Genomic DNA, 26,146 nt, shown 5'->3' with positions numbered 1-26,146 from the left:
AATTTTAACATTGAAAATGCTAATATTATTTATTTTAAAGATTTTTTCAATTGGTAAAAAATAAAATGATAATTTTGTATGAACTCTTTTGTACACTGTTCTAAAATCTGTAATCAATTTACATTACATGGAAACGAATAAGATACTTGATAACGCTCGGCAGCGAGAGGTCTCCGCCCATATTCGCCGCAAGGATGTGCCTCTGGGGCCCCCACGCAGCACACTCGTACAGCGTGTGGTACGCCGTGTCCACTGGCGCACCACACTCGTGGCAGGAGGGTGTCTCCTCCCGCCGCGCTATCGCGTGCAGGTACTTACCGAAGCATCCGTGTCCGGTACTTACCGGACACGGATGCTTCGGTAAGTACCTGTCGTACAGAATGACGCAGGTACTTACCTGCGTCATTCTGTACGACAGTGTGCCGTGCTTCCCTTCAACCCAGCGACTCAAGTGGGGACGGATCGCCTCCACTGTCGCCAGGTCCGCCGTGGGTGACCCCAAATCCAAACAAATATGATACCCATCAACCAATAGGTAATTACGTTTCGTTCAAATTCTTTTATATATTTATAAACTAACTGTGCCCGCGAATTCGACACGTTTGAAATTAACAAAAAAGTTATCGTTTTAGCCTAAGTTACCTCTTATTACGCCAGTTATCTGCCAATAAAAAGCTCCATCAAAATCAGTCCAAACGTTCCAGAGAATAGCCGGTACAGACAGACGGTTGTACCGTGTACACATGTTTGTGGTATATGTACCGTGTATACATTCATATGCATTTAGTAAAATAAATAAATATGAGACAACATCACATACATTACTCTGATCCCAATGTAAGTAGCTAAAGCACTTGTGTTGTGGAAAATCAGAAGTAAAGACGGTACCACAAACATCCAGACCCAAGACGACATAGAAAACTAATGGTGATCTACATAGACTCGGCCGGGAATCGAACCCAGGACCTTGGAGTGGCCTACCCATGAAAACCGGTGTACACACCACTCGACTACGGTGGTCGTCTTATTTAGTATAAAGAGGTTATTTTAATATTACAAACAGACACTTCAATCTTATTAAATCTAGAGATGGTCATCTCTGCTTTAAAGCTTATAAATATACAAGGGAGTTTAATTAGCAAAATAAAAAAAATTAACTTATTTCCATAAATAAAATTTAATACTTAGTCAATCCAAATACATTTTGGACTTTGGAATCAGCAGTCTTGTTGACAACCTCCCAATAAACATTTCTTATATTATAACTTGCTTCTTGCCTCGTTTTTAATCTGTGACATTTCCCTTAGCTTTCTTCTTAAGATTTTCCCGCTAGGATTCTTCGGTATTTCTTTAACGAACTGAACTCCACCGCGGAGATGCTTTGGATTTGATAGCTGCAACAAACACATTCTTTAAAACTCCAGAATGATATTTGGTGGTAAAGTAACAACCCTGTCAATTTCCCACTGCTGGGATAAGGCATCCTCTTCCATTAAAGAGAGGTCTTGGAACATTCTACCACGCTGTTCTAATGTGGGTTGGTGGAATGCACATGTGGCAGAATTTCAATGAAATTAGACGCATGCAGGTTTCCTCACGAGATGAATTATAAACGCAAATTAAGCACATACATATAAATTAGTGGTGCTTGTCTGGGTTTTAACCCGTAATCATCAGTTAAGATGCACGCGTTCTAATCACTGAGCCATCACAGCTCTCATTTGGCTCAGCATTTGGTAATAGGGCTTTGTGAAACCCTTTATACGTTACGCACTCATCAGATATTCTACCGCCCAAATGCAATACTTATTTGTGTTCTAGTTTAAAGAGTGAGTGAGCTGGTTTAACTGCAGGTAGGGGTATAATATTTTAGCTCTAAGCGTTCGTGATGGAAGGAATGGTTAGTATTTCCTACAGATCAAATGAATATGAGTTTTTTAACTTTGCCTTTTCATACATTCGAATCATTTGTAAACATTGGTAAAGAAAGCGTATTATTCAATGCGAGATTATATAGATGATAAAAAAGCGTGGACCTATCACTTGTTGACTTCCAAGTAGGATGTATTATATACATAATATATAATTATATTTAATTAAAATGAATTTGTATTTTTATATGTTAAATAGTATTTGACTACTGAGTTTCTCGCCAGTTCTTCTCGGTAGAATTTATATTCAGATTCGGTGGTTGCTTCCCTTAATATAGTTGTTAAATGAATATTCAAAGGTGTTTGTAAAAGCTTACTTGAATAAAGTATATTTTGATTTCTATAGCTAGATACATAATACACAAATTCGAGGAAAAACGAAACGTTATTTCCGGAGATTTCGATTATAATGTATGTACTATGTACATTTAAAATTAGAGCAAAAAGAAAGTAATAATTATCATGAAACGATGATATGAATCACATTCATTACTCTGATCCCAATGTAAGTAACTAAGGCACTTGTGTTATGGTAAATCAGAAGTAACGACGGTGCCACAAACATGCTGCGTCGATCCCAAATGGAGTTGAGATAGGGGCAGGAGGATGATGTATTTAAAAAAAGTAACAATTTTACCTTTTGCTTAACAAGATTCTTAATTTCATCTTCTGTAACATTAGCCTCCGGTTGTAAAACGACGTAAGCTCGCGGTACTTCCCCCGCATCAGCATGGGGAATCCCCACTACCCCGACGTCACGTACACTTGGATGCTGGAGCAAAACTGCTTCTATTTCTGCCGGTGGTACCTTCGGAAAAAATATTTTGAATGTCCATATTAACTTGCCCTGCAGCTCTGAACCTTTTTAAAGAAGAGGGGGAACTTTGCCTAGTGAGGGACTTTAACAGACTGTTATTTTACGTTTGAAATGATCATTGATTTTGCTGTATCTTAACACTTTGCTGTAAAAATACTATCAACATATAATTGCCAGTACTCTATACTGTGGTATTAATTAAACTTGTAAGTCATTTTCAAGGCAGTTACTCGAAAAACCAGTGATTTAAAATACAATGCGCGTTCGAATGGATGTAAAGAGGGCAATTCTACTAACAAATTGTCACATGCTCGCAATCGTATTGAATCGAATTTCTATTCTATAATTTTATTAGAGTTTAACGCATCGATTCAGTTGTGGTTCGGTCATAATGAGATCGGATTATTATTGAGATGGTAAACAATTTAAATAAGCAGAATTAGACTTCAGTTAGTTATTAAGGTAAGGTTTATTTTTGTGAGAAATAATCAAAGTTGGATCGGAATTGAATTAGGAACCGTCTAATACCGTGTCATTGCCGTTATAAATTAGTAGAATTTAATGGAAATAGTTTTGATCATCGTCAAGCCGGGCACTCACGAATGAAAACGAACATCGTTCGACTCGAGATCCCGAATAGCCGCTCGCTTGAATCCCGGTAGGTATGAATCCACCATTTGAAGTGGACGAGAATGAGATAGATGAAGCAAGAAGAGCGATCAAAGTAGGAATATTTCTGTTACGTAACGTTTATCGACGTTTTCTGAACCGCGTCCATAAATAACGTATTAATAGACGACCACGTGTTTGATGAACATTATGTGTTAGTAGAATTGCCCGGGCTAGATGATAATGACATTACACTGACTAATTTGTGGTTACAATGTAAAAAATGCTCGATTACGATTTGGTCTGCTTTCTCTAGCCAAGATGGCCCTAATTATAACACGTGTTTTAATATCGAATAATTTTCAAATCTAGTAAAACAATTCTTTAAAAATAAACTCGAAAGTCACCGCAAAAAACATTGGTGTAATATCAGAATGTGATAAGCGATATTGACTATAATAATTATGAAATTTACAGGACACACGGATCAAAATGGCGTATCACCGTTAGTAGAATGTCATCATTTCAATAATGAGATACGAGATGAGTTCAAACAGAATCACATCCCAAGCACTACTGAGTTTTTGTGTGCTTTATTTATGTATTTTATTAATTATATCAACGTAGAAGGAAAATATCGAAATGAACGCTTTTTTAGCCATAACACCGGTCGAATTCTACTATAATTTTGTAAATCATAGTATACATCAATAGATACAACAACAGAACTTGGTATTGTTGTGTTCTGATTTGAAGGGTGAGTCAGCCTGTTTAACTACGTAACGTTTTAGTTCCCAAGGTTGGTGGCGCATTGGCGGTGAAAGGAATTGTTAATATTTCTTACAACGCCGTTGTCTATGGGCAGTGGTAACCACTTACCATCAGGTGGCTCATATGCTAGTCCGCTTACCAAGAGAAAAAAAAAGTTCAATCTTGTTATGCAATATATAAATATTATCTGCATTAAATATGCATTCTTTCCTTCACAAAAAAGAGGACAAAAATTAACAAAAATTCAAAGTAAATGCCAACTCGCCAACCCATAGCATAAAAAAGTTAAATCTTGTTTTGCAATATATAAATATTATCTGCATTAAATATGTATACTGTCCTACACAAAAAAAGTGGACAAAATTCAAAGTAATTTTGAACTTACCTGATAACCCTTGTACTTAATAAGTTCCTTTAATCTATCCACAATGAAGAAGCATCCGTCTTCATCATAGTACCCAATATCACCAGTTTTGAAGAAACCTTCATCATCGAAATCCTCGCTTCTATTTTTTCCAATATAGCCCTTCATGACTAAAGAGCCCTTTACGTAGATCTCTCCTGGTTGATTGACGCCTAATGGTACTTTCGTTTCTATATCTACAACCTTTGATGGTAGAGAAAGATATAATAAAGTACAAAGTCCTGTTTAAAAAAGAGTGAATGAATCGGTGGCAGAAATTAAATGAGGTTTTGTATTCAATGCAAGCTTGGGGGTTGTGTTGAGGCTGGAAAAGGGAGCTGGTGTACAGGAACAATTAAAAGTAAAAGAGTGAATGAATCGGTTGCAGAAATTAAATGAGCTTACTATACTCGAAAGCAATTGTTTGTTTTCACTTGGTATTACGACTTTTTGCAAGTTTGTGGGTTGTGTTGAGGCTGGAAAAGTGAGCCAGTGCACTCGAACATGGGACATAACATCTTAGTCCCCAAATATAAAGTATAGGCGATTTGTTTTTGGGTGGTGGTGAACACTTACCATCAGTTAGAAGACTTTCTCATCCGCTCATCAATTGCATATCAATATCAAGTCACAGGAAAAACTTTACTTGTGACCGTTTGGATTGAATTTTAGTCACCAGAGTCTGATTTAGATGTATGGAAACCCTGAGGCATCATTTGCATAACTTCCTTTTGCTAATTATAACAAGTGCATATTGTTAATACTCCACCTTAATAGTACAACCGGAAACGGCACGTCCTACGCTTCCTATTTTGGACAGGTGAGCTTTATCATAGGTGTCTCTGGTGACTCCAAGAGTAGATTCCGTCATCCCATAGCCTTGGAGGACGCTTGTAACATTTGGAAATCTAAAGAAGGAAAATAATTGTTATTTATTTCAATCAAAAGTGGTTCATAATTCCCATTAATAGGAGTTTAATTATCACCATCATCATGGTATCCACACACGTAATTCTTTTTTTTTAATATTGGACAACATTACATACATTACTCAGATCCCCAATGTAAATAGCTAAAGCACTTGTGCTATGGAAAATCAGAAGTAACGACGGCACCACAAACACCCAGACCCAAGAAAACATAGAAAACTAATTAATTTTTTCTACATCGACGCGGCGGGTAATCGAACCATCTCAACCACAGAGGTCGTCAATTCATATATTATTTTATACAGATACCTGACTTTAACTGCATTTATGGTATCACTTCTTAATGGTGCCGCTCCGGAGTAAACTAACTGTACCGAACTGACATCATATTTCGATTCATATTTACAAAGTGCAACTAGTACTGGAGGAGCTACTATAATCTGGACTATCTGAAAAAAAAGTGAAATAAACAAAAAACGATCTAAATATAAATAAGATAAAATAAGAGACTAAAATAAGAGTCGAGATGGCCCAGTGGTTAGAACCCAGGCAAGCACCGCTGATTCATGTGCTTAATTTGTCTTTATAATTCATCTTGGGCTCAGCGGTGAAGGAAAACATCGTGAGGAAACCTGCATGTGACAAATTTCATAGACATTCTGCCACATGTGTATTCCACCAACCCGCATTGGAACAGCGAGGTGGAATATGTTCCAAACCTTCTCCTCAAAGGGAGAGGAGGCCCAGCAGTGGGAATTTACAAGCTGTTGTTGTTGTGTTGTTGATCTAAATATTCGAATCACTTGCGATGTCGATCTTTCAGCCCAAGTAACGTTAATACGATTTCGATGAAAGTATCATATTTTAAAAGATTTATTAAAGTAATAGAATATACCTCTTTTCAAAATTTCACGATCGTTTTTTGCAGTGGGTTCAAATAAGTTCACTTGATTCAGTAATTTCGTAATTATCTTTTTGTTAAAAGATGAATTATTATTGTGTAAATAATTAAAGATTTTTAAATTTAAAATAACTCGTCTGGAGTTCTTATTAAGTAAAATAAGACAATTGGTAAGTTAAAAGTTCATTTGAAATTGACCGGTGGTAGCATGTTGCATAACCTTGGTTATGATAATTATGAAAAAGAATGATAAATAACATCTAAAAAGTAACTTATACAATCACTTAAATAATCACTAATTATTTGGTGCTGTTTAAAAATTTAAAAAAAATTAATATATCTTTTGTAAAGAGTAGTTATGAAAACAATCCTACAATTTTGGGCACAAGATGAAAGACAAGCACTTGATCACTGCACAGAAAACACAGGATATTTATCTGAATTTCAAAATTTTAATTAAAACCCATATGATCTAATAAATTAAAGTAGGAAATACTTTAAAAGACAAACTTACTTGATATCTTTCTATTGTCCTTAAGTAAAGCTCACATTCAAATTTAGGTAAATATACGAAATAGCTACCGCTGGCTAGTATTCTTAAGTTCCCCATTAAACCCATAGTGTGGTACCACGGGGTAATTGTTAAAGACGGCTGTTTTGGGTTCATAGTGCTTGATCTGAAAAATTAATAATTTATTCACGTCATACTTTTTTTAATTATTATTCACGTTAATTAAACAAATATCTATGCATTTTATTCGGTTTACTTTAAATTTCCGCCTTTTATTTAATACTAGTATCGATCAAGGCTTCGCGTGATTTTTGGGTTCGCCGTCAGCTATAAGCCTAAAAAAGTAGTAATACCAAATTTCATCAAATTCGGTTCAGGAGTTCGGCTTTGTAAGAGCAACAGACAGATCGACAGTTTTTTTTCATATCCTTAATCTTTTTATATATATCCTTCTTAGACAACGTTAGAATATTTTGCCATCAACATACGCCTTTCTAAAACCATTTATATTTTTAATGTCTTTAAAACAATATAATTTATTTTCAAATGTAAACTAGATATCTATTAAGTAGTAAGAATGTGGAGAATTATGCATACGTCACCGCGAAACAAATCAATTAGTAAAGCTGTTTTTCGGGTTGAAGGTATTCCCAGTGGAATTACAGGCACAAGAGATATAACACCTCAGATCTAGTAGGTTTATACTTTGCCAGTGTCTATTGGCAAAGTTATTCCTCTGGCATGTTAGTCCTCCCCTAAAATACATTAGAAGAAACTTACACATTGCAAGTTGTCAAGATATTTAAGTGTGTCAACATAACACCCTTCGGCAAGCCAGTGGTGCCAGACGAGTACAATATGACAGCTGTGTCAGTCTGTCCCACCACATCAGCTGCTCTGAAGGTCTCCAATGTAATATTCGTATGGTTAACTAAATCGTTGTACGAAAGCGTGTTTGGCAGTCTGTCTGTACCGAATATGATAATCTTCTCCATGTATGATAGACTCCGTAAGGTCTTCTCGTGTGCTTTGTAAGCGAGTTGGGAACAAAATATCATTTTTGGTTTCGATATATTTAGAACGTGCTGGAGTTCATCTGAAATACAAATACAGAAGTTACTAGTGATAGAACTTTGAAAGGTCTTTATGAAATTTTGCTCCTATCTTCATCTTGAATGGTAATAAAAAAAAATAACGTACCCTGAGTATATGCCGAATTAGTAGCAGTGAATGTAGCTCCAGTACATGAAGTACCAATAAATGCACTCCAATACTCCTGCCTATTTTCTGAACATATTGCGACAATATCTCCCCGCTTCACTCCTATACGAGTGAGGGAGATCGCTATATTCATGGCATCCTTTACTATATCTCGATATGTCAGTCTTTCGTGAGTTATTCCATTAATCTGTAATATTCATCTTCTTAATCATACCTATTTCATAACTCATCCAACTTATTTAATATATAAATGCTATAAATTCCTTCTCCCATCTCCACTTAAATAAATCCACTTAATTAAATTTCTAACTTTTTTTGATAAAAGACGGGAAAATTGGTCCCGTAAGCCATAGGCCATAGACAATAGCCTGATTTTCCATATGACCTGATTAGATGTTCCAGTAACTCTAAAGTCTCTTTGGTTTAGTGGATTCAAAGGCTGATCCTGAGGTTCTGGATTCAAGCCACAAGTCACGCCGATAAAAAATAATTGATCGTCAAATTCTCAGTAACAGCCTGAAGTAGGAAGAATGTAGACCTCAGTAACAGCCTGAAGTCTGGAAGTTGGAAGAATGTAAACTGGAGAAGGCTTCATTCGGAAAACACGTTAAGCACACAAGAACTCTTTCTCCCATCAGATTTTTAGAGTTCTGCGATTGCGCACTCTCTTTTACCCTAAAATATGTCCTGCGTAGTTTTGGCTTCAATGAGATTAACCTTGATGATTATCTTTATTGTATGGTTATCTTTAGTCGTATAGAATAGAAAACTAAAGTAATGGGTGTACTTCAGTTTTCTGTTTCCATATAACGCATCTGACTTACTCCCTTTTGTGACTAAAATCATTCAAAACATCATCATCAAAATTCGTTTTCTTGTATATACAAACATTTTAAAGTCAATAAAATATTATAAGCGATTAGATAAGAACAAATTAATCTAAAGTGTCCAAGGGGGTCTTGTATTATATATGTTCCTAACAATGAATATATGAGTGTAATCTTTATGATACAGAACACACATTATATTATTGTTTATAATCGTTTCCATGCGCTGTTATCTTATTCGTAATTGACTGATTATGAAAAAGCATTGGCGAGCGGGGAGCGGAGTAAACTCGCAGGTCTGATAAGTAATTATACAACAAAACGGCCTCGTAAATTAATTTTGATTACGTCGGTCTTTATCAAGATATACGAGCAAAGAGAGGTAGTAGAGAGATGGAAAATGACTTTCCAGCTCCTGCAAAAATTATTATGGATTTAGCTGAAGTTATTTATTGTTATGAAATAGGATTGACTAGTTAGATAGTGGCTAGATATAAGACCGCAGATTCCTAGGTCCTGGGCTTAAATCCTAGATCAGGACAGCAAGTAAGGATTTATTTATTTATATACTTTATTACACCAAACATTCTCATATGTTAAGTATTTTTCCCTTTTCTTATGTAAGAGAAACCAAAATCTTTGACGTATGGTGCGCAAAGCCGGTCTTATCGCTTATAGCGATCTCTCACCAACAAATTTTGGTCATAGAAGCTTTGAAAGAAAACATGGAAGCGCAGATATAGATAGAGAGAGAATATAATAACTTTAATACAAGAATATTTATATTAAATTATAATAATAAACTATACATAATAAATTTAATATATACTACATATTATTTCATACTGCAGGTATATTGTATACATTATATATGGATAGGTAGTTTGTCAAACGATGCTGTTTTTCAAAGATGCCTTTCAACTCTTTCCGATCGTGTCAAGCCTCTTAAGTGACTGAGGAAATAGTGAGTCCACCTCTGTTTACATATACACTTGAGCACTGGACTAAGGTCGAGTAGTTAACTGTTCGCCATTGACATTTGACGACGTGCTGGAAATCAGTTAGGACATCATCATTGTTGCAACCATGATGACATAATAAGTTCGATAGGACAGCAATCCAATCTTAAGATAGATCAATACTTAGTCTTTACGTGCTATTAGAGGTACAAGTGTAACACAACTAATTCCTAAGTCCAAACTGTTACCAAGAAATTCTTAATAGATACACCAGATAATCCAGCAATCGATTCCAGAACCTCATGACCATGTCGGTGGGTAGATCCCACCACTCGAAATAGTTCGTAACCATTGCTCATAAGACACCCAAAACGCAAAGAACAAGATTGAAGGCAAACATTATATGAAAAATCCACTAAGCCTAAAGAGTCCACTAATGGGCCACTAAATACTAATGGACTAGATTTCAAATTTTTCACTTCGACGAGAGCTGTTACAGGAAGAGGACTGTTAGACTTACCATTGCAGTTTTATCTCCATGATTCCACATAGTGGTCACCATGTACTGACCGAAGTTTAAATGTGATGGTACACCGACCACATCGTCACCGTACACGTAGAGACGGTTTTTCAACATTTTTTCATACACTTAAATACTTTTATTTCAAAATTAAAATATTTTATGACTTCGGTCTTGAGTTTAATGAGTATTTCATAGATAATTTACAACAAACAAAAATTCTTTACAGATAATATTATCAAATTACGGCTTGTGTTTGTTTGCGCTATCTCTAAATATGGTTGTGATATATGTACACTTCACTAGCGATTTGCCCCGGCTTTGTACGGGTCCTTTGTATCGTTATATTATGACATAAACAAATAACATAAAATCATTATAAATTTTAAACTTTCATCCAAATCCGTCGAGTAGTTTTTTCGCGAAAGAGTAACAAACATACATACATCCATCTTTACAAACTTTCGAATTTATTTATATATTTCGAATATATTATTATAATTTGTAGTTCATTTAACGTAACATAATAAAAATGATAATTTTAAATCAATTGCAATTAAATAAATATATTTACGAAACTATTTAAGTAAAGTTTTAACTTGTAGTCTATATGTTATAAGCTGTTGGTCTGAATCACGCGATCAATATTTTCTGCGATTGATATATACATAACATACAGTTAGCTATTTCTATTACGATGATTACATAAATAACATGTATATAGTTTTAATTCGCAACCAAAAAACGAGAGTGTTAACCCTTCTATATTTTGTTATCAAATATTTTATCGAGAATTTATTAATGTCTAAAATTTAAAAAAGGAAACCGTCTATTATTTTTATCATTTGTTATCTATATAATTATGCAATAAATCACCCGAATGATAAACAACATTACACGTTATACTAGAATTTGACGTTTATTGAAGATAAATTTTACGAGATCTGACGAGGAATTCTGCTTTTAATTTTTTATAAATTTAGTACATTCATTCATTAGAAATAGTTTTTTTTTTTTAAATGTCAAAATTAGATTCTTATTTTGAAAATTCCAATCTCGTTCTTTGAATAGTCTTATGGTAATGTTTTATTACTAGAAACCAAACTAGGATTTTATTCTATTCTCCACAATGAATGTATATAACTAAAAAATAGAATGATTATTATCAGAACACAGCACTTTAGTCTAATGGTTCCGGCTTGAGTGAGCCAGTGTAACTACAGGCACAAGGGACATTTTAGTTCCCAAGATTGGTAGTGCAAGCGATGCAAGGAATGATTAGAACTTCTTATGGAGCCAATGTTTTAGTACACTGGTCCACATATTATTAGTTGGCCCATTTGGACCTTCGCAAATATGTATTAAAAAAAAATATTATTTGTGTATTAGGTGTAGGATTATTACTAATGAATACTATAGTAAATATTTTCCTCAAAAAAATAGTTAATTGGACGCTGTTTAAAAGTTTTCTTAATTAAAAAAAAAGTTAAAAAATTATTCGTTTATTTAAACTTTTTTTTAACAATTCATATTAATATGATTATTTTTATACATCTCATAACAGTCTTTAATCATGTATCAAATATTATTGAATCCATAGGGATTACATATTTGAATTGAAAAAATATAGTATTTTTCGGATTCAAATAATAAAATTTTAATGACCTTTTAATAACAAAGTAAAAAGGACTTTGTGTGTCGAGCATTAGAGTTTACTTTTGGTGGATTTGGCCATTTTTCTTAATTCCTTTCTTAATATCTTGCCAGTTTGGTTCTTTGGTATTTCATTGATGAATTTGACTCCACCACGAAGATGCTTAGGATTTGAGAGCTGGAATTATAATTACTTAAATGTAACAGGTAATTATTTAGGTATGGTAACAGCCTCTAAACATCCCACTGCTGGGCTAAAGCCTCGTCTACCTTGGAAAAGGCGGGTTGGAATTATTCCACAACATTGCTCCAATTGATTAGATGGATATTCATGTGGTAACTTATTTATTGGAATTACTCACGTGCATCTTTTTGCATGCACATGTTTTCCTTCACGGCTCAGAATATGAAAATACATTGGTGGTGAAAACTCAGACAGGGTTTGAACTGGTAATCATCAGTTAATATAATACGTTCTGAATACTGGGACATCTCGGCTCTCTCGGTATTTATTTATGGTAATAAACACACATTTTATTGATTTCAAGGTCAGTTATTTATGTAACTTAACATCTAAAAGTAATGTATTTACATTCGGGTTTGAATTTAGCCTTATAATGGTTGTTAAATCGTAAAACAAATCGAATCAAGGACAAAGCGATTTACATATAGACAGTTGTAATACTTTTTAAACGTAAAGTAAAGTAACATCCTGTAAATTTCCCACTGCTGGGATAAGGCCTCCTCTTCTATTAAGGAGAGGGTTTGGAACATATTCCATCACGCTGTTCCAATGCGGGTTGGTGGAATACACATGTGGCATAATTTCGTTGAAATTAGACACATGCAGGTTTTCTCACGATGTTTTTCTTCACCTCCGAGCACGAGATGAATTATAAACACAAGTTAAGCACGTATATATAGTGGTGCTTGCCTAGGTTTGAACCCGCAATCATCGGTTACGATGCACGCGTTCTAACCACTGGGCCATCTCAGCTCAGCAATACTTTTTAATGATGTGATAGTACGAGTATTTCTAACAGTTTTTATTTAGGTAAAAGGTTAAGTCAAGTACTGAGTCCCCTGACATTGACAGTCCCATTATGACAATGTTTTGGTATATTGTTTTAAAGTCAACATACCCGTTCAGCAACGAAGTCTTGAACATCCTTCTCTGTAAGGGTCCTCCCGGGCTGTAATACGACAAACGCCAGAGGTACCTCCCCAGCGGTCGGATGTGGTATACCTATCACTCCAGCGTCTCGGATGTCAGGGTGTTTGAGGAGCACTGCTTCTATTTCTGCTGGTGGTACCTGAAATTTATTATAATATATTTATATATATATATTTATCTGATTCATGTGCTTAATTTGTCTTTATAATTCATCTCGTGCTCAGCGGTGAAGGAAAACATCGTGAGGAAACCTGCATGTGACAAATTTCATAGAAATTCTGCCACATGTGTATTCCACCAACCCGCATTGGAACAGCGTGGTGGAATATGTTCCAAATCTTCTCCTCAAAGGGAGAGGAGGCCTTTAGCCCAACAGTGGGAATTTACAGGCTGTTTTTGTTGTTGTTATATATAACCGTTGGCAATGGCGGCGTAAGGCGTGGGCAGTGTGGGCCACCGCCCACGGCCTCGCGGTGCATAGGGCCTCGCGCCCAAAATTTGAAAAAATAATGTCCTCGCTCTTGCCCACATTAAGATTTTCGATCACGATCTTGCGCCGCCACTGGTAACAAACAGCTACGGTCTCTAGCGATGCAAAGGGCCTCGCGCTCGAAATTTGAACAAGTACAACATAACATTGAGATTAGAGTATCGCTACTGACCGTTGGATGGTCTAATTAATCTAAAATAGTTTTTTTTTTTATGGTATACGTTGGCGGGTCACCTGATGGAAAGTGGTCACCATCACCCACAGGCAATGATGCTGTAAGAAATATTAACCATTCCTTACATCGTCAATGGGCCACCAACCTTGGGAACTAAGATGTTATGTCCCTTGTGCTGTAGTTACACTGACTCACTCACCGTTCAAACCGGAACACAACAATACTGCTTACTGTTGTTTAGCGGTAGAATATCTGATGAGTGAGTAGTGCCTACCTATGCTCGCACAAAGCTCTACCACCAAGTATTCTCACTCATAAGAAACAATATAATAATATTAAACAACTACATATATAATAATTAATATATGTAGCTAATGGCCATAATATTGCAAGATCGTAATGCCTCTTAAATGCTCGTAAACAATTATTATCAGATAAGATTTGAGCGCTATCTACTGTCAATATTATGAAGCCGAGGTATTTGTTTGTTTGCTTTTATTGCTTTAGTAAGCGATCAGTTCATGATTTAAATCATTGATGTGATGAAAATTAAATAAATATGAGACAACATCGCATACATTACTCTGATCCCAATGTAAGTAGCTAAAGCATTTGTGTTTTGGAAAATCAGAAGTAACGAAGGTACCACAAACACCCAGACCCAAGACAACATAGAAAATTAATGGTAATCTACATCGACTCGGCCGGGAATCGAACACGGGACCTCGGAGGGGCGTACCCATGAAAACCAGTGTACACACCACTCGACCACGGAGGTGGTCTCATTCTCAGTTAAAAATTGTGATACTCCCTTTATTGATTGGTACCTATGAGATATTGCTAATGGCTAACAGAAAATAGAAAGGAGATAACATCTTAGCTTCAAAATTTGGTAACGCTTTGGCGATTTAAGGAATGGTTTGTTTTTCATCAGATGGCCCATTGGCTCGTCTCCCTACTTATAATCAAATATAATTTATAAAAAAATTAAACCGACTTCAAAATTAAAAACAGCTAGTGAACTAAAAATAAGAAGAATAATATACAATACCTAGCTATATTTTCGTACGAGTTATTAACCTATATCGCTGAAACTACTGGACCGATTTTAATGAAACTTACACTGTTCCCTAATTTAAAGTGTACCGCTATGCTCACCTCGATACGACTTTTAGTTTTTAAGAAAATCGTGAAAAAACACACAAACATACATTTACGAAATTAAGCAATCATGCTAGGAAGACTAAATGGATTATCATACCCAAATATTATTCAATTCTTACAATATTACATACATACATGTTGAATTGATATTTTTAGTTTATGGTATAGCTTGGCAGACGAGCATATGGACCACCTGATGGTAAGTGGCCACCTTCACCCATAGACAATGACGCTGTAAGAAATAGTAACTATTCCTTACATCGTCAATGTGCCACCAACCTTTGGAACTAAGATGTTATGTCCCTTGTGCCTGTAGTTACACTGGCTTACTCACCCTTCAAACCGGAACACAAAAATACTGAGTACTGTTATTTGGTAGAATAATTGATGAGTGGGTGGTACCTACCCAGACGGGCTTGCACAAAGCCCTACCACCAAGTGAATGACCTCTTTTTTTTAAGCCGGGTAAAAATAACTCTTCAACTTACCTGGTATGCTTTGTATTTAATGAGTTCCTTTAATCGATCAACAATGTACAAGTATCCTTCTTCATCATAGTAGCCAATGTCACCAGTTTTAAGGAAACCTTCGTCATCGAAATCCTCGCGTCTATCCTTGCCAACATAGCCTTTCATACCCATAATGCTTTTAACGCATATTTCTCCCTTCTCGTTCGGACCCAGAGGCTCTCTTGTTTCTGGGTTCACGACCTGTAATTGCCAACATAAATCCACGATAAGGAATCAACGATTTATAAAAGCAACAATGACATACCTTATTTGTATAGAAATATTTGGAGCCAATATATACTAATATTATATACAGATAGCAAGTCTGCCTGTTAAGCTTTCACAAGAAAAAAATTGTTAATATTTGGTTTGGTTTGGAGCAGCGTGATCGAATATACTTCAAAACCTTGGTAAGGGAGAAGAGGCCTTAGCTAAGCAGTGGGAAATTTACAGGCTGTTGATGTAGTATGCACTTACCTTGGCAACAGTGTGAGAGATAACCGATCCAACACTACCGAGTTTCTCCGGATTAAAGTTGACCGAAATAGCAAGAGTTGTTTCTGTCATTCCGTAGCCTTGCAGGACAGCTTGTGCACTGGGAAATCTGAAATTCATTTTCTATTACACCCATATCCAATCGATCAACAATAATATTCATTCTTTCATAAGTGTTACAACGTTATATTTACTGGAACCCAAACATTCGCTATTTGATTTTATAGACAATCTAAAAAACGATCATTAGTAATAAAATAATTCAGCTTAGGCGTTCAGATATTCGGCTGAATGACTGCTTCGGTGGCCAATCCTCAGGAAATCAACTTCACTGGACATAATAAAAGAAGTGCGTGCTCAAATACAGGATCTTTAATTTCATAATTCAATGGAACAATAATTTCAATGTGACTGGAAAGAAGTTAGCACGGGTCCAATTTGAGTTCTTTTCGTGGAAACATACACACTTCTAGAGACTACAGAGCTAGTAGACTTCAAGCTCCGTATTTGACCTCGGAATTGGCAATTTTCACGAACCTTACTTAAATGTACCTTTTTTGGTGGTAGGGCTTTGTGCAAGTCCTAATGGATAGGTACCACCCACTTATCAGATATTCTACCGCCAAACAACAGTATTTGGTATTGTAGTGTTCCGGTTTGAAGGAGTGAGCTAGTGTAAAGGTATAAAGACCATGAAAGGAATGGGTAATGGTTCTTACAGCGTCATTTTCTTTGGGCGGTGGCTACCACTTACCATCAGGTGGTCCATATGCTCGTCCGCCAAGCATAAAAAGTCCCGTGCAACCACGGAAATGTTACGTCTCTTATTCCTATAGTGGTCAATTATTCTTCTAACCTGAACTCAACGATACCAAGTTCGGCGGTAGAAATATTGAGTACATGATGCATACCCAAATGGAGATGCCGAGATGGCCTAGTGGATATAACGCGTGCATCTTAACCGATGATTTCGGGTTCAAACCCAGGCAAGCAACACTATATATATGTGCTTAATTTGTATTTATAATTCATCTCGCACTCGGTGGTGAAGGAAAACGTCGTGAGATTTGTGAGCCAACCCGAATTAGAACAGTGTGTTGTAATATGTTCCAAACCCTTCCATAATGGGAGAGGAGGCCTTAGCCCAGCAGTGGGAAATTTACAGGCTGTTACTTTACTTGTTGTACCCAAATGTTTTTGCATAAACCACCAAGTAACTTAAATTAGTTACAAATTGATATATGATTATTACCTTTTCTTAACAGCCTGCGCGGTTTCTTCATACAAAGGTGCAGCTCCACAGAATATGATCTGGACAGAACTGGTGTCATATTGTAAATTTGATTTACACAAAGCGATCAGCATCGCAGGAACTACCGCCAGCTGTGAAATCTGTTGACAAAAAACGTGCAGTTTATATTCGTTGGCATAAAACTATGGAGCTTTATTGCTCTTCTCAGAAGAAACTACATCTATATTAATATTATAAATGTGAAAGTAACTCTATATGTCTGTCTGTCTGTCGCTCTTTCACGACTAAACTTTGAAATTTGGTATGAAGCAAATTTCAGCTGTAAGAAAGGAAATAGGCTACTTTTTTGCCCAACAGACGACAACCAACGCCCTAAAATGCAAGCGAAACCGCGTTCGAGCACCACTTTTCTATATAAAATTTTTACGACCTCCGTGGTCGAGTGGTGTGTACACCGATTTTCATGGGTACGCCACTCCGAGGTCATGGGTTCGATTCCCGGCTAAGTCGATGCAGATTATTATTAGTTTTCTGTGTTGTCTTGGGTCTGGGTGTTTGTGGTACCGTCGTTACTTCTGATTTTCCATAACACAAGTGCTTTAGCTACTTACATTGGGATCAGAGTAATGTATGTGATGTTGTCTCATATTTATTTATCTATTTATAAACAAATATGCTAATAATATATAGGAGGGTAGATGAGCAACTTGACGGAAAACGGTCATAAAGGTATTGTTTGTATTGTTCGCTGTAAGAAATATTATCCAAAACTTATACCGCTAAAGAAGTGATCTAATATATTATTCTCCTTGTGGCTGTTAATATTATAGACCCTAGAAGAGAAATCAGAATATGACGTCACAAGATAATAGAACCTCTTTGGTCGAATACTTCATGAGTGTGCAAGCGAGGTCTTGCTGAAGTATAAACCCATACAGAACACAAAATAAATTACACCAGATACTATAAAAAAGTAAAGAGAATTTACCTCATATTTTTCAATGGTCTTCAAGTATAATTCCACCTCAAACTTGGGTAAGTAGACTGACGTGACTCCCTTGCAAAAGTTCGCTAAAGTACTGATGAGACCCATTGCGTGGTACCATGGAGTGATATTTAATGGCTTCAGTGGCGGTAGAACAAAACTTGGACTGTGAAGAAAGTTAACGTTGTAAATATTATTTACTTATTGTATGTTAGAGCGCAAATACAGGCAAATATATTCCTCCACAATCATAGTCTAGAAAGGCAGTAAGATCAGAGAGATTCCATATTTATCCTCATGGCTTAGACCCAGGTTATTACTAGACAAACATATACCTACTGAGATGTCGTGTCGGAATAAATTAATACCATACTTGGTCCCGGTACAAATATTCACATCGCTTCAAAAGCCACATATCGGTATAGTAGGAAACGAGTATTTTAGCTTTTTTAACAATGTGTACGCTGATTAAAATATTATATTATAGTCCAGGAATTTTAGCACCAAAAATTGGTCTGCTCTGCATAAAATCCTTCTACGTGTTTTTCGATTTGATTATATCAGAGGGTGCCTCCTAAGTATAAAACCGAGTTTCTGTCGCCCGAACACGCGAGCTTTAGCCACCATCTTGGAAACCGTTTTTTTTTTGCATATATCTCGGAAAAAACAAACTTTCCACCTATTTCATACCAAACTTTTCCCCTTATTATTGATACACACATCAACACTGTCTAGGGATATTTTGAATTTACTCAATTATTTCAAAATTTATTAAAGATAATATGCAACATGTTTATATTTTTATAAAGCCCATTTATCTGACTATACTCCAGAATAAAAAATAAACCATATTATTTTGCGTAAACAATTTTATGCTTAATTAAAGAAAAAACGTAAAATAATGGTAAAACTAACAATTAATGTTTGTCTCAAGAAAATGTGAAAAATGTAGAAAAGTTATTGTTTTTAACAGTCATATGAAAAATCAGTAGTCTGTAAAACTACCCAGGACATTTATAACGGTCCTCCAACGATTTTTCATACTTTGGATTAAGTTATCAAAGTCTTTCTGCGGTATATTGTCCCAGGTCCGACTAAGATGCAAAAAAGTGGCTCAACCGTCGCAATATTTGCAGGGAAATTCCTCGAAGCCCTTCTTTGGAGTATGTTCCACGCGTGCTCTATGGGGTTTAGGTCAGGTGATTGAGCGGGAAGCCTAAGACTGATACGTCTTGTTCCTACAACCATCTCGTCACCACTCCCGCTGTGTGCGGACAGGCGCTATCGTGCATGAGTGTGAATTCTTGGCCCATTTTTAGTCTATGGGGCTAAATTATTGGAACAAGCATCTCGTTACGGTATTTTTCGGCCGCCATGGTGTTTCTGATCCAAACGAGGTCTGTTCTTCCACCAAGATGAATTCTCGCCCAAACCATAATTATGCCGCCGTGGTATGAATGGACTTTCTGAAGATGTTGCAGACAACTATCATGACCAGAGAATCGCCAAACACGTACGCTACGTGTATCGGGATGGAAACCGAACCGGGACTCATCGGTAAACAGCACTACAGACCACTGGTTATCCTCCGAGAGCAAATTTACACGAACCCACTCTAGTCGTCGCCCACGATTTCCTCGGCGTAGTGCTGGAGTACGAAGCGGTCTGCGAGGATGAAGGTTAGCTTCATGCAGCCTTCTCCTTACAGTTTGGTCACTCACAAGCAACTGGTCCTCTGGCTGGAGCCTCTGTGGTTCAGAGGCTTGATTGAAGTGCCGTAACATTTGGTTCTCTTTTCGCGGCAACTTGCAAATATCGGTCTCGTCGTTGATTGGTTATGCGCTTCCCACCTGGATATCTTTCAGTCACTTCACCAGTAGCACGGTAGCGTGACCACAACCTAGATATGACGTTTTGTCTTGTTCCAATCTCCTCAGCAATTCTCTGTTGAGTAGCCCCAGCTTGGAGCATGCCTCCTGCCCTTAGCATTTCTTCTCTCGTTAAATGGCACCGCTGCATGATGCACACAATAGGTTTAACTCGAAATTAATCGATAACTTGTTATAAAACTTAAATTTGGCACAAAAAAATATCTTAATTTGACGGTAGGTAACCTTCGGCCATCGCTACCATTATGTCGCGTAAAAATTTTATTTTTATTTATTTTTTTCAAATTCAAATTTAGAATCGTCCAAGAAGGTTTACAAAATAGTCTTTCATCAAAAGATTTTAAAACCGGGTATGATTTTTTGAGTTTAAGAATTTTATACAAAATATCCCTAGACGGTGTTGATGTGTATATTTTCCGATATATTTCAGTAAAAAATAAAACCAAATTTTTTGTTTCTGTAAAATAATTTAATAATTTTTGGAGATACGAAAAAAATGTTTGAATTAAAGTTGGAGAGCACGAAATTTCCTACAAATTTTGTATAAAACTTTTTCTTGTAAAATGATTAGTACCCTCCGACATAATCCAATCGAAAAATCACGTAGAAGGGTTTTATGCAGAGCGGATATCTAAAAATCTGAGACTATTACACCAAAAGTAAAATCATATAAGTGTCACAATTACTTAAAGAAGAACACAGCATCCACACAATAAATACAACTAACATCTTAACCTAATGTTCTAATGCTTCTTAATTTTATAACTAGATAAAAAGAAACGTTAATATATGTATTAGAAAGAATGCATCAACTTAGACACAATTTTTGGTGCCCATTACGAGCTTTGCCATAGACGCCCTTGCCCTTTCATCTTGAACCGCTGAGCCTCGTTAAATCTTTGATATGAATCAAGACTTGAATCTTGGACGTTCGCATTATTTATCTATGCTAAGAAAACCTTAACTGCCTGAATTCTTTCTGGTAAAACTATAGAGATTCCACTTGTGTATACATACTTGTCACATTATGGTCAGTTCAACTATTAATCATATGACTGTATGTAGCGTATCTCATTAAAAATCCTACTCGATCATGTTATTCCAATATTCCCGCAAAGAGGTTACAAAAATGACAACATCTTATCCAAATTCAAAAAGTCGTATATTGCGACGAATATATGTATACATACGTCTTTGTATAAATTATTATGTTGTGTCAGATTTTCTCAGAATTTGCAGTGCGTGATTGAGTGGATGCTATAGATCTGACCACATAGGATATGCGTTCAGGTTTCAGATTCCTTTTATAACAAACAAAAATACTCAGAACTAGGTAGGCAGTAGGAAAATATACAAATAGTACTTACGAGCATAACGTTATGACGTTGAGATGGGTCAACATCACTCCCTTCGGCAAGCCCGTTGTGCCCGATGAGTATAAGATTAACACAACGTCATTTTGTCCTTCTACATCTACCACTTGGAACTCCTCAAATGTAACGTTACGCGTTATTTTGTAACGCTTAACGTTATTTTTCGTTACATCGTTACTTGGTATTGCTAAATCTTTGTACAGAATTGTATTTGAAGGACCTTCATCGCCGAATAAAAATATCTGCTTCAAGTGACCGAGGCTTTTGTATATCTTCATATGCGATTTGTATGCGAATGGTGAACAGAATATATATTTCGGTTTTGCAATTGACATGACGTGTTTGAGTTCATCTGAAAAGGGAAAAGGTTCTTTTTTTAAATATCTTGTTATTATTATTATTAAATCGGAGAACTTTGGAGATTATACCACATCGCTAATACACTACGGATTGAAGGATATATTCTTGTAGTACATTAAGAAAACCTTCGTCAGTTTTCAAATTCATTCCTTTATCGAGTCTTAAACTCTTAGTACTTTTTGAAACTAGACATCAAATCATTGCGACGCAATATGTCATTCTCGGTCGGTAAAGCAGATTGTCGCTCATACTGAGCACACGAAAACAGATCTTAAGGTTACGAACATTTTCTTACCCCGACTGTACAAAGGGTAGTCTTTCATGGCTCAAAAAAAAATGACAGGATTTTAACCAGAAATCTTCTGAAGTAATCGACGCATTCTGTCTACCTTAATCTATCAGAGACTAAACAAACAAGATAAGGTTTTGACAACCGTGGTCGAGTGGTGTGTTCACCGGTCTTCATGGGTATGCCGGCCGATTCGGTGTAGATTATCATTAGTTTTCTATGTTGTCTTGGGTCTGGGTGTTTGTGGTATCTGATTTTCCATAACCCAAGTGTTTTAGCTACTTACATTGGGTTCAGAGTAATGTATGTGATGTTGTCTCATACATTTATTAAAAAAAAATCATTTGACAATTTTGAAGATATGGTGCTAAATTTGTGCAAGTGTATCATTGATGTATCTTGACTGCCTTTAAAATTAAATAAGATACTTCAAAGTTCAATGGTTTCATTGTTTGAAAGTCAAACATAAGAACTTATTATTATACTGATAAATAAAGAGCAATATAAACAAAGAAATTGCATTATCTTTGATAAAGAAGATATCAACCGAGAATAGTGAGTTATTACAGTCATAAAGAAACGAAAATTATTGTATTTTTTAAAGGTTATATTAATAATTCATAACTCTGTCCAATGTTATCTCTGATAATATAATGACAAGCAATATTGTTTAAAAACACATAATCCAATGTATATGTAATCACTACATAGTATAAAACAAAGTCGCTTTCTCTGTCCCTATATCCCAATGTATGCTTAAATCTTTAAAACTACGCAACGGATGTTGATGTGGTTTTCTTTAATAGATAGAGTTAGTCGAGAGGAAAGTTTTTGTATAATACATGGGGAATTTAGTAAAGAAACACTGATAATTTTAGAAGTTTCTACTGTGATGTCATATCATTGTATCCGTACGAAGCCGGGGCGGATCGCTAGTGAATGGTAAATATGTACAATGATGTAGTTTATTCCTATCACCTTTGGAGGAGGATTATGGTAAATCATTCGAATTGTCAGATAAAGTCTGTTTTGGTAAGCAGTAGTAAGATTATTAGTTCATCAGTTTAGTTTCAAAAAAATGAAATAGATTGACTGTCTGACAATTACTTATTACATCAGATATCTGCCAGTGAAAGTCCATCAAAATTGGTCCAGCCGAGATTAGCCGAAACAAATGGACAGATACACACAAAATGAAACCCGTGTTATTTCGCTACGTGTACCGTGTAAGCAGACGTGTGCATTTAGTGAAAAGCGGTTACTTTAATATTACAAACAGACACTCCAATTTATTATATGTATAGAAGATGGCATAGCGTTTAATACTGGCATACAACACTATTTATTATTTTAAAAATGATTGAGCTGTCATAATAAATATAGAGGGATTGGAGCATCATTGTAAAACATAACTTTATTTCGCCATCCCGAACTATTGAAATTACATGTCATGTTGCTTGTCGGTAGAACATGGGGCCAGTGGAACCTATACCTACGAAAAGTTTCACAAAGCCTTATCACCAAATTCTTTTTTTTTTAAACCTGCTTTTATTGACTTCATATTGTTATTCAAAGTAAAGCGATACGTATTTAATTAGAATTACCATCGTTTTAAAACAAAGATAAATTGCACAAAAAATAATTAAACGTAATGTAACCTATGTCAGCCAAACTTTTACGAAGGTTATGAATAATTAATAAAAAAATAATTAATAATTAATAATAATTAATAAAAAAATAAAAATAGTTAATTTGTTCAAGCTGCCGAGATGGCCCAGTTGTTAGAACGCGTCATCTTAACCGATGATTACGGGTTTAGACCCAGGCAAGCATCACTGAATATTCATTGCTTAATATGTGTTTATAATTCATTTCCTGCATGTTTCTAATTTCATAAAATTACTAACTAAATTGAGATGAAGGTATGGAACATATTCCACCACGCTGTTCCAATGATGGTTGCATGCACATGTCTACCACATGTGCATGCATGTGGTGGAATATGTTCCATACCTTCATCTCAAAGGGAGAGGAGGCCATAGTCCAGTGGGAAATTAATAGGCTCTTAATGTAATGTAGTAAATTTGTCAGTGTCAAAATAAATCAAAGACAAAAATTACTTTGATTATAGTATGCCAGTTGACAATGATAGAATGAGATATATGCCGGAGGATTCTTCTGTAATAAACTGTATATGTGTTATTGTACATTGTACATATTACACAAGACAATAACTTATTGGTGGTAATACACCTATGATCTTTGATAATGCAGCGAAGCTTAGGTGTTGGTAACTTGGTGGTAAGGCGTTTTGCAAGCTGGCCAGTACCACCTACTTATTGGTTTTTCTGGTTTGAGTGGTAAGTGAGCCAATTTACCTTCAGGCACAAGGGACATAATATCTTAATTCCCAAGGTTGGTGGGGTATTGGTGATGTAAAAAAATACTTAATATTTTTAAAGCATCATTGTCTATGGACAGTGGTGACCACTTCGTTACGATAAGTTCGGTATAACTATAAGCCCAGGACAATATCTGCCAGTTTTTGCAAGTATTCTTTATATCAAAGTACACCTACCGTTTGTATATCCAACATTAATAGTGGTGACAATGGCTCCCGTGCAAGAACTTCCAATCAAAGTGCTCCAGAATTCCCTTCGATTTTCTGAACTTATGGCGATCACATCTCCCTTTTTAACTCCTAAGTGTGTGAGGGAGACGGCGAGATTAATTGCTTCCTGTTGAAGCTGATGGTACGTCTGTTGGTCATGTGTTGACCCGTTTATCTAAAAGAGAATTAAATAAAACAAACCGCAATTAATTGAATTCCATCACAATTGCTTACAAACATGATGATTTCGGGTTAAACCGCGGTAAGCACCGCTGAAAGTTCGGCGGTGAAGGAAGACATCGTAAGGAAAACTGCATATCTAATTTCAAATGAAATTCGCCACGTTTGTTTCCACCAATCCGCTTTAAAGCAGCGTGGTGAAATAAGCTTCAAACCTTCTTCGAATAAAGACGAGCCTTTAGCACAGCAAAGGAACGCTTAGAAGTTTTTACGTAATTCGACTTAAAAAAAGAGTTAATTCTATCATATTCATTCGAAATAGTACGTGATGAAGAATAAATAAATAACAATTAAAAATTGCATGTATGGCATTCTTGGATTTGAACCGGAGCTTAGGAATAAAACTATTGTTATCTGTCCACTGAATCATCAGCACAATACGTATGTAAATAATAATGTGTGAATATTATTAATAAATATATATCAATTGTGATTACGCGAAGTTAAATCAAATAAAAAATTTATAACAGGTTTCTAAGGTTTTTCTTATAAAAAATTATACATGTATTTTGTAACCTTTTAACGTACAAAATATACTTAAACTATCTGTGGTAATATACTATGTTTACGTACAGTGAAACAACAAAATATTTACATTAGTAACTACGTTTCAAACACTTTATTACATCACATTAAGCAGCGTACAAAAAAATAGTACTTACCAAGGCGACTTTGTCATTATGTTCATTTATTTTCTTTAACATAAATTCACCAAAGTTTATACTGGCCGGTATCAAGCGGTCTGATGGACCGTAAATGTATTTGGGATTTTTAAGCATTGTCAAAGAGGTCTGGATAACACGGCGTCTCAACTCACACTGACGTCTGGCGTCCGCACTCGGCAAACTGTTTGATATGCAATGACCGGTTGGATTCGTTTGGTCGACTCATAACTGTCTTGTGTACGATTGTAACCGATAATTAGCACGATCGTGGGAGATATTTTATCTCGTTTTTATTAAACAATATTGCTATTTATTAATGTGTATAAATTTCATTTATAAATACAAATATGAAGTACTTTTTCAAATTATCATTTTCCTGTGGTTAGAGGTCAACGACATTGATCCAAAATTAAACATTTCTAG

General features: G+C 35.7%; 2 protein-coding genes across 2 annotated transcripts; both read right to left on the bottom strand.

Moving 5' to 3' along the window:
• Window positions 1-1,172: 1,172 nt before the first annotated feature.
• Window positions 1,173-10,584, bottom strand: LOC124541079 (4-coumarate--CoA ligase 1-like). The gene is made up of 9 exons (XM_047118902.1): window positions 10,400-10,584; window positions 8,073-8,280; window positions 7,653-7,968; window positions 6,876-7,038; window positions 5,770-5,909; window positions 5,301-5,439; window positions 4,514-4,735; window positions 2,569-2,739; window positions 1,173-1,394 (listed from the first exon to the last, which is right to left on the bottom strand). Exons 1-9 carry the CDS (start codon window positions 10,514-10,516, stop codon window positions 1,260-1,262), a joined length of 1,611 nt encoding a protein of 536 aa, XP_046974858.1. The 5' UTR covers window positions 10,517-10,584; the 3' UTR covers window positions 1,173-1,259.
• A 1,343-nt stretch (window positions 10,585-11,927) lies between these two features.
• On the bottom strand, window positions 11,928-25,928 carry LOC124541177 (4-coumarate--CoA ligase 1-like). The gene is made up of 9 exons (XM_047119038.1): window positions 25,721-25,928; window positions 24,786-24,993; window positions 21,553-21,910; window positions 18,300-18,462; window positions 17,312-17,451; window positions 16,042-16,168; window positions 15,544-15,765; window positions 13,195-13,365; window positions 11,928-12,230 (listed from the first exon to the last, which is right to left on the bottom strand). The coding sequence occupies exons 1-9, from the start codon at window positions 25,835-25,837 to the stop codon at window positions 12,105-12,107; spliced, it is 1,632 nt and encodes a 543-aa protein (XP_046974994.1). The 5' UTR covers window positions 25,838-25,928; the 3' UTR covers window positions 11,928-12,104.
• Between the last annotated feature and the right edge of the window lie 218 nt (window positions 25,929-26,146).

Source organism: Vanessa cardui, chromosome 27, assembly GCF_905220365.1.
Source record: "Vanessa cardui chromosome 27, ilVanCard2.1, whole genome shotgun sequence".
NCBI lineage: Eukaryota > Metazoa > Arthropoda > Insecta > Lepidoptera > Nymphalidae > Vanessa > Vanessa cardui.
Note: the sequence above shows the minus strand (reverse complement) of the source record. Positions and strands in the feature narration are given on the sequence as shown.

Bases quoted from the DNA above. Each gene is read 5' to 3' on its own strand.
- LOC124541079 (XM_047118902.1), bottom strand. From the start codon at position 10,516: ATGTTGAAAAACCGTCTCTACGTGTACGGTGACGATGTGGTCGGTGTA. The intron at 5,910-6,875 runs GTAAGTTTGTCT...CTTTTTTTTCAG, and splicing joins GGACAATAGAAAGATATCAA to ATAGTCCAGATTATAGTAGC. The intron at 4,736-5,300 runs GTGGAGTATTAA...CTACCATCAAAG, and splicing joins TTTCCGGTTGTACTATTAAG to GTTGTAGATATAGAAACGAA.
- LOC124541177 (XM_047119038.1), bottom strand. From the start codon at position 25,837: ATGCTTAAAAATCCCAAATACATTTACGGTCCATCAGACCGCTTGATA. The intron at 15,766-16,041 runs GTAAGTGCATAC...TGGCAATTACAG, and splicing joins TCTCTCACACTGTTGCCAAG to GTCGTGAACCCAGAAACAAG. The intron at 13,366-15,543 runs GTAAGTTGAAGA...AATAAATTTCAG, and splicing joins TTAAATACAAAGCATACCAG to GTACCACCAGCAGAAATAGA.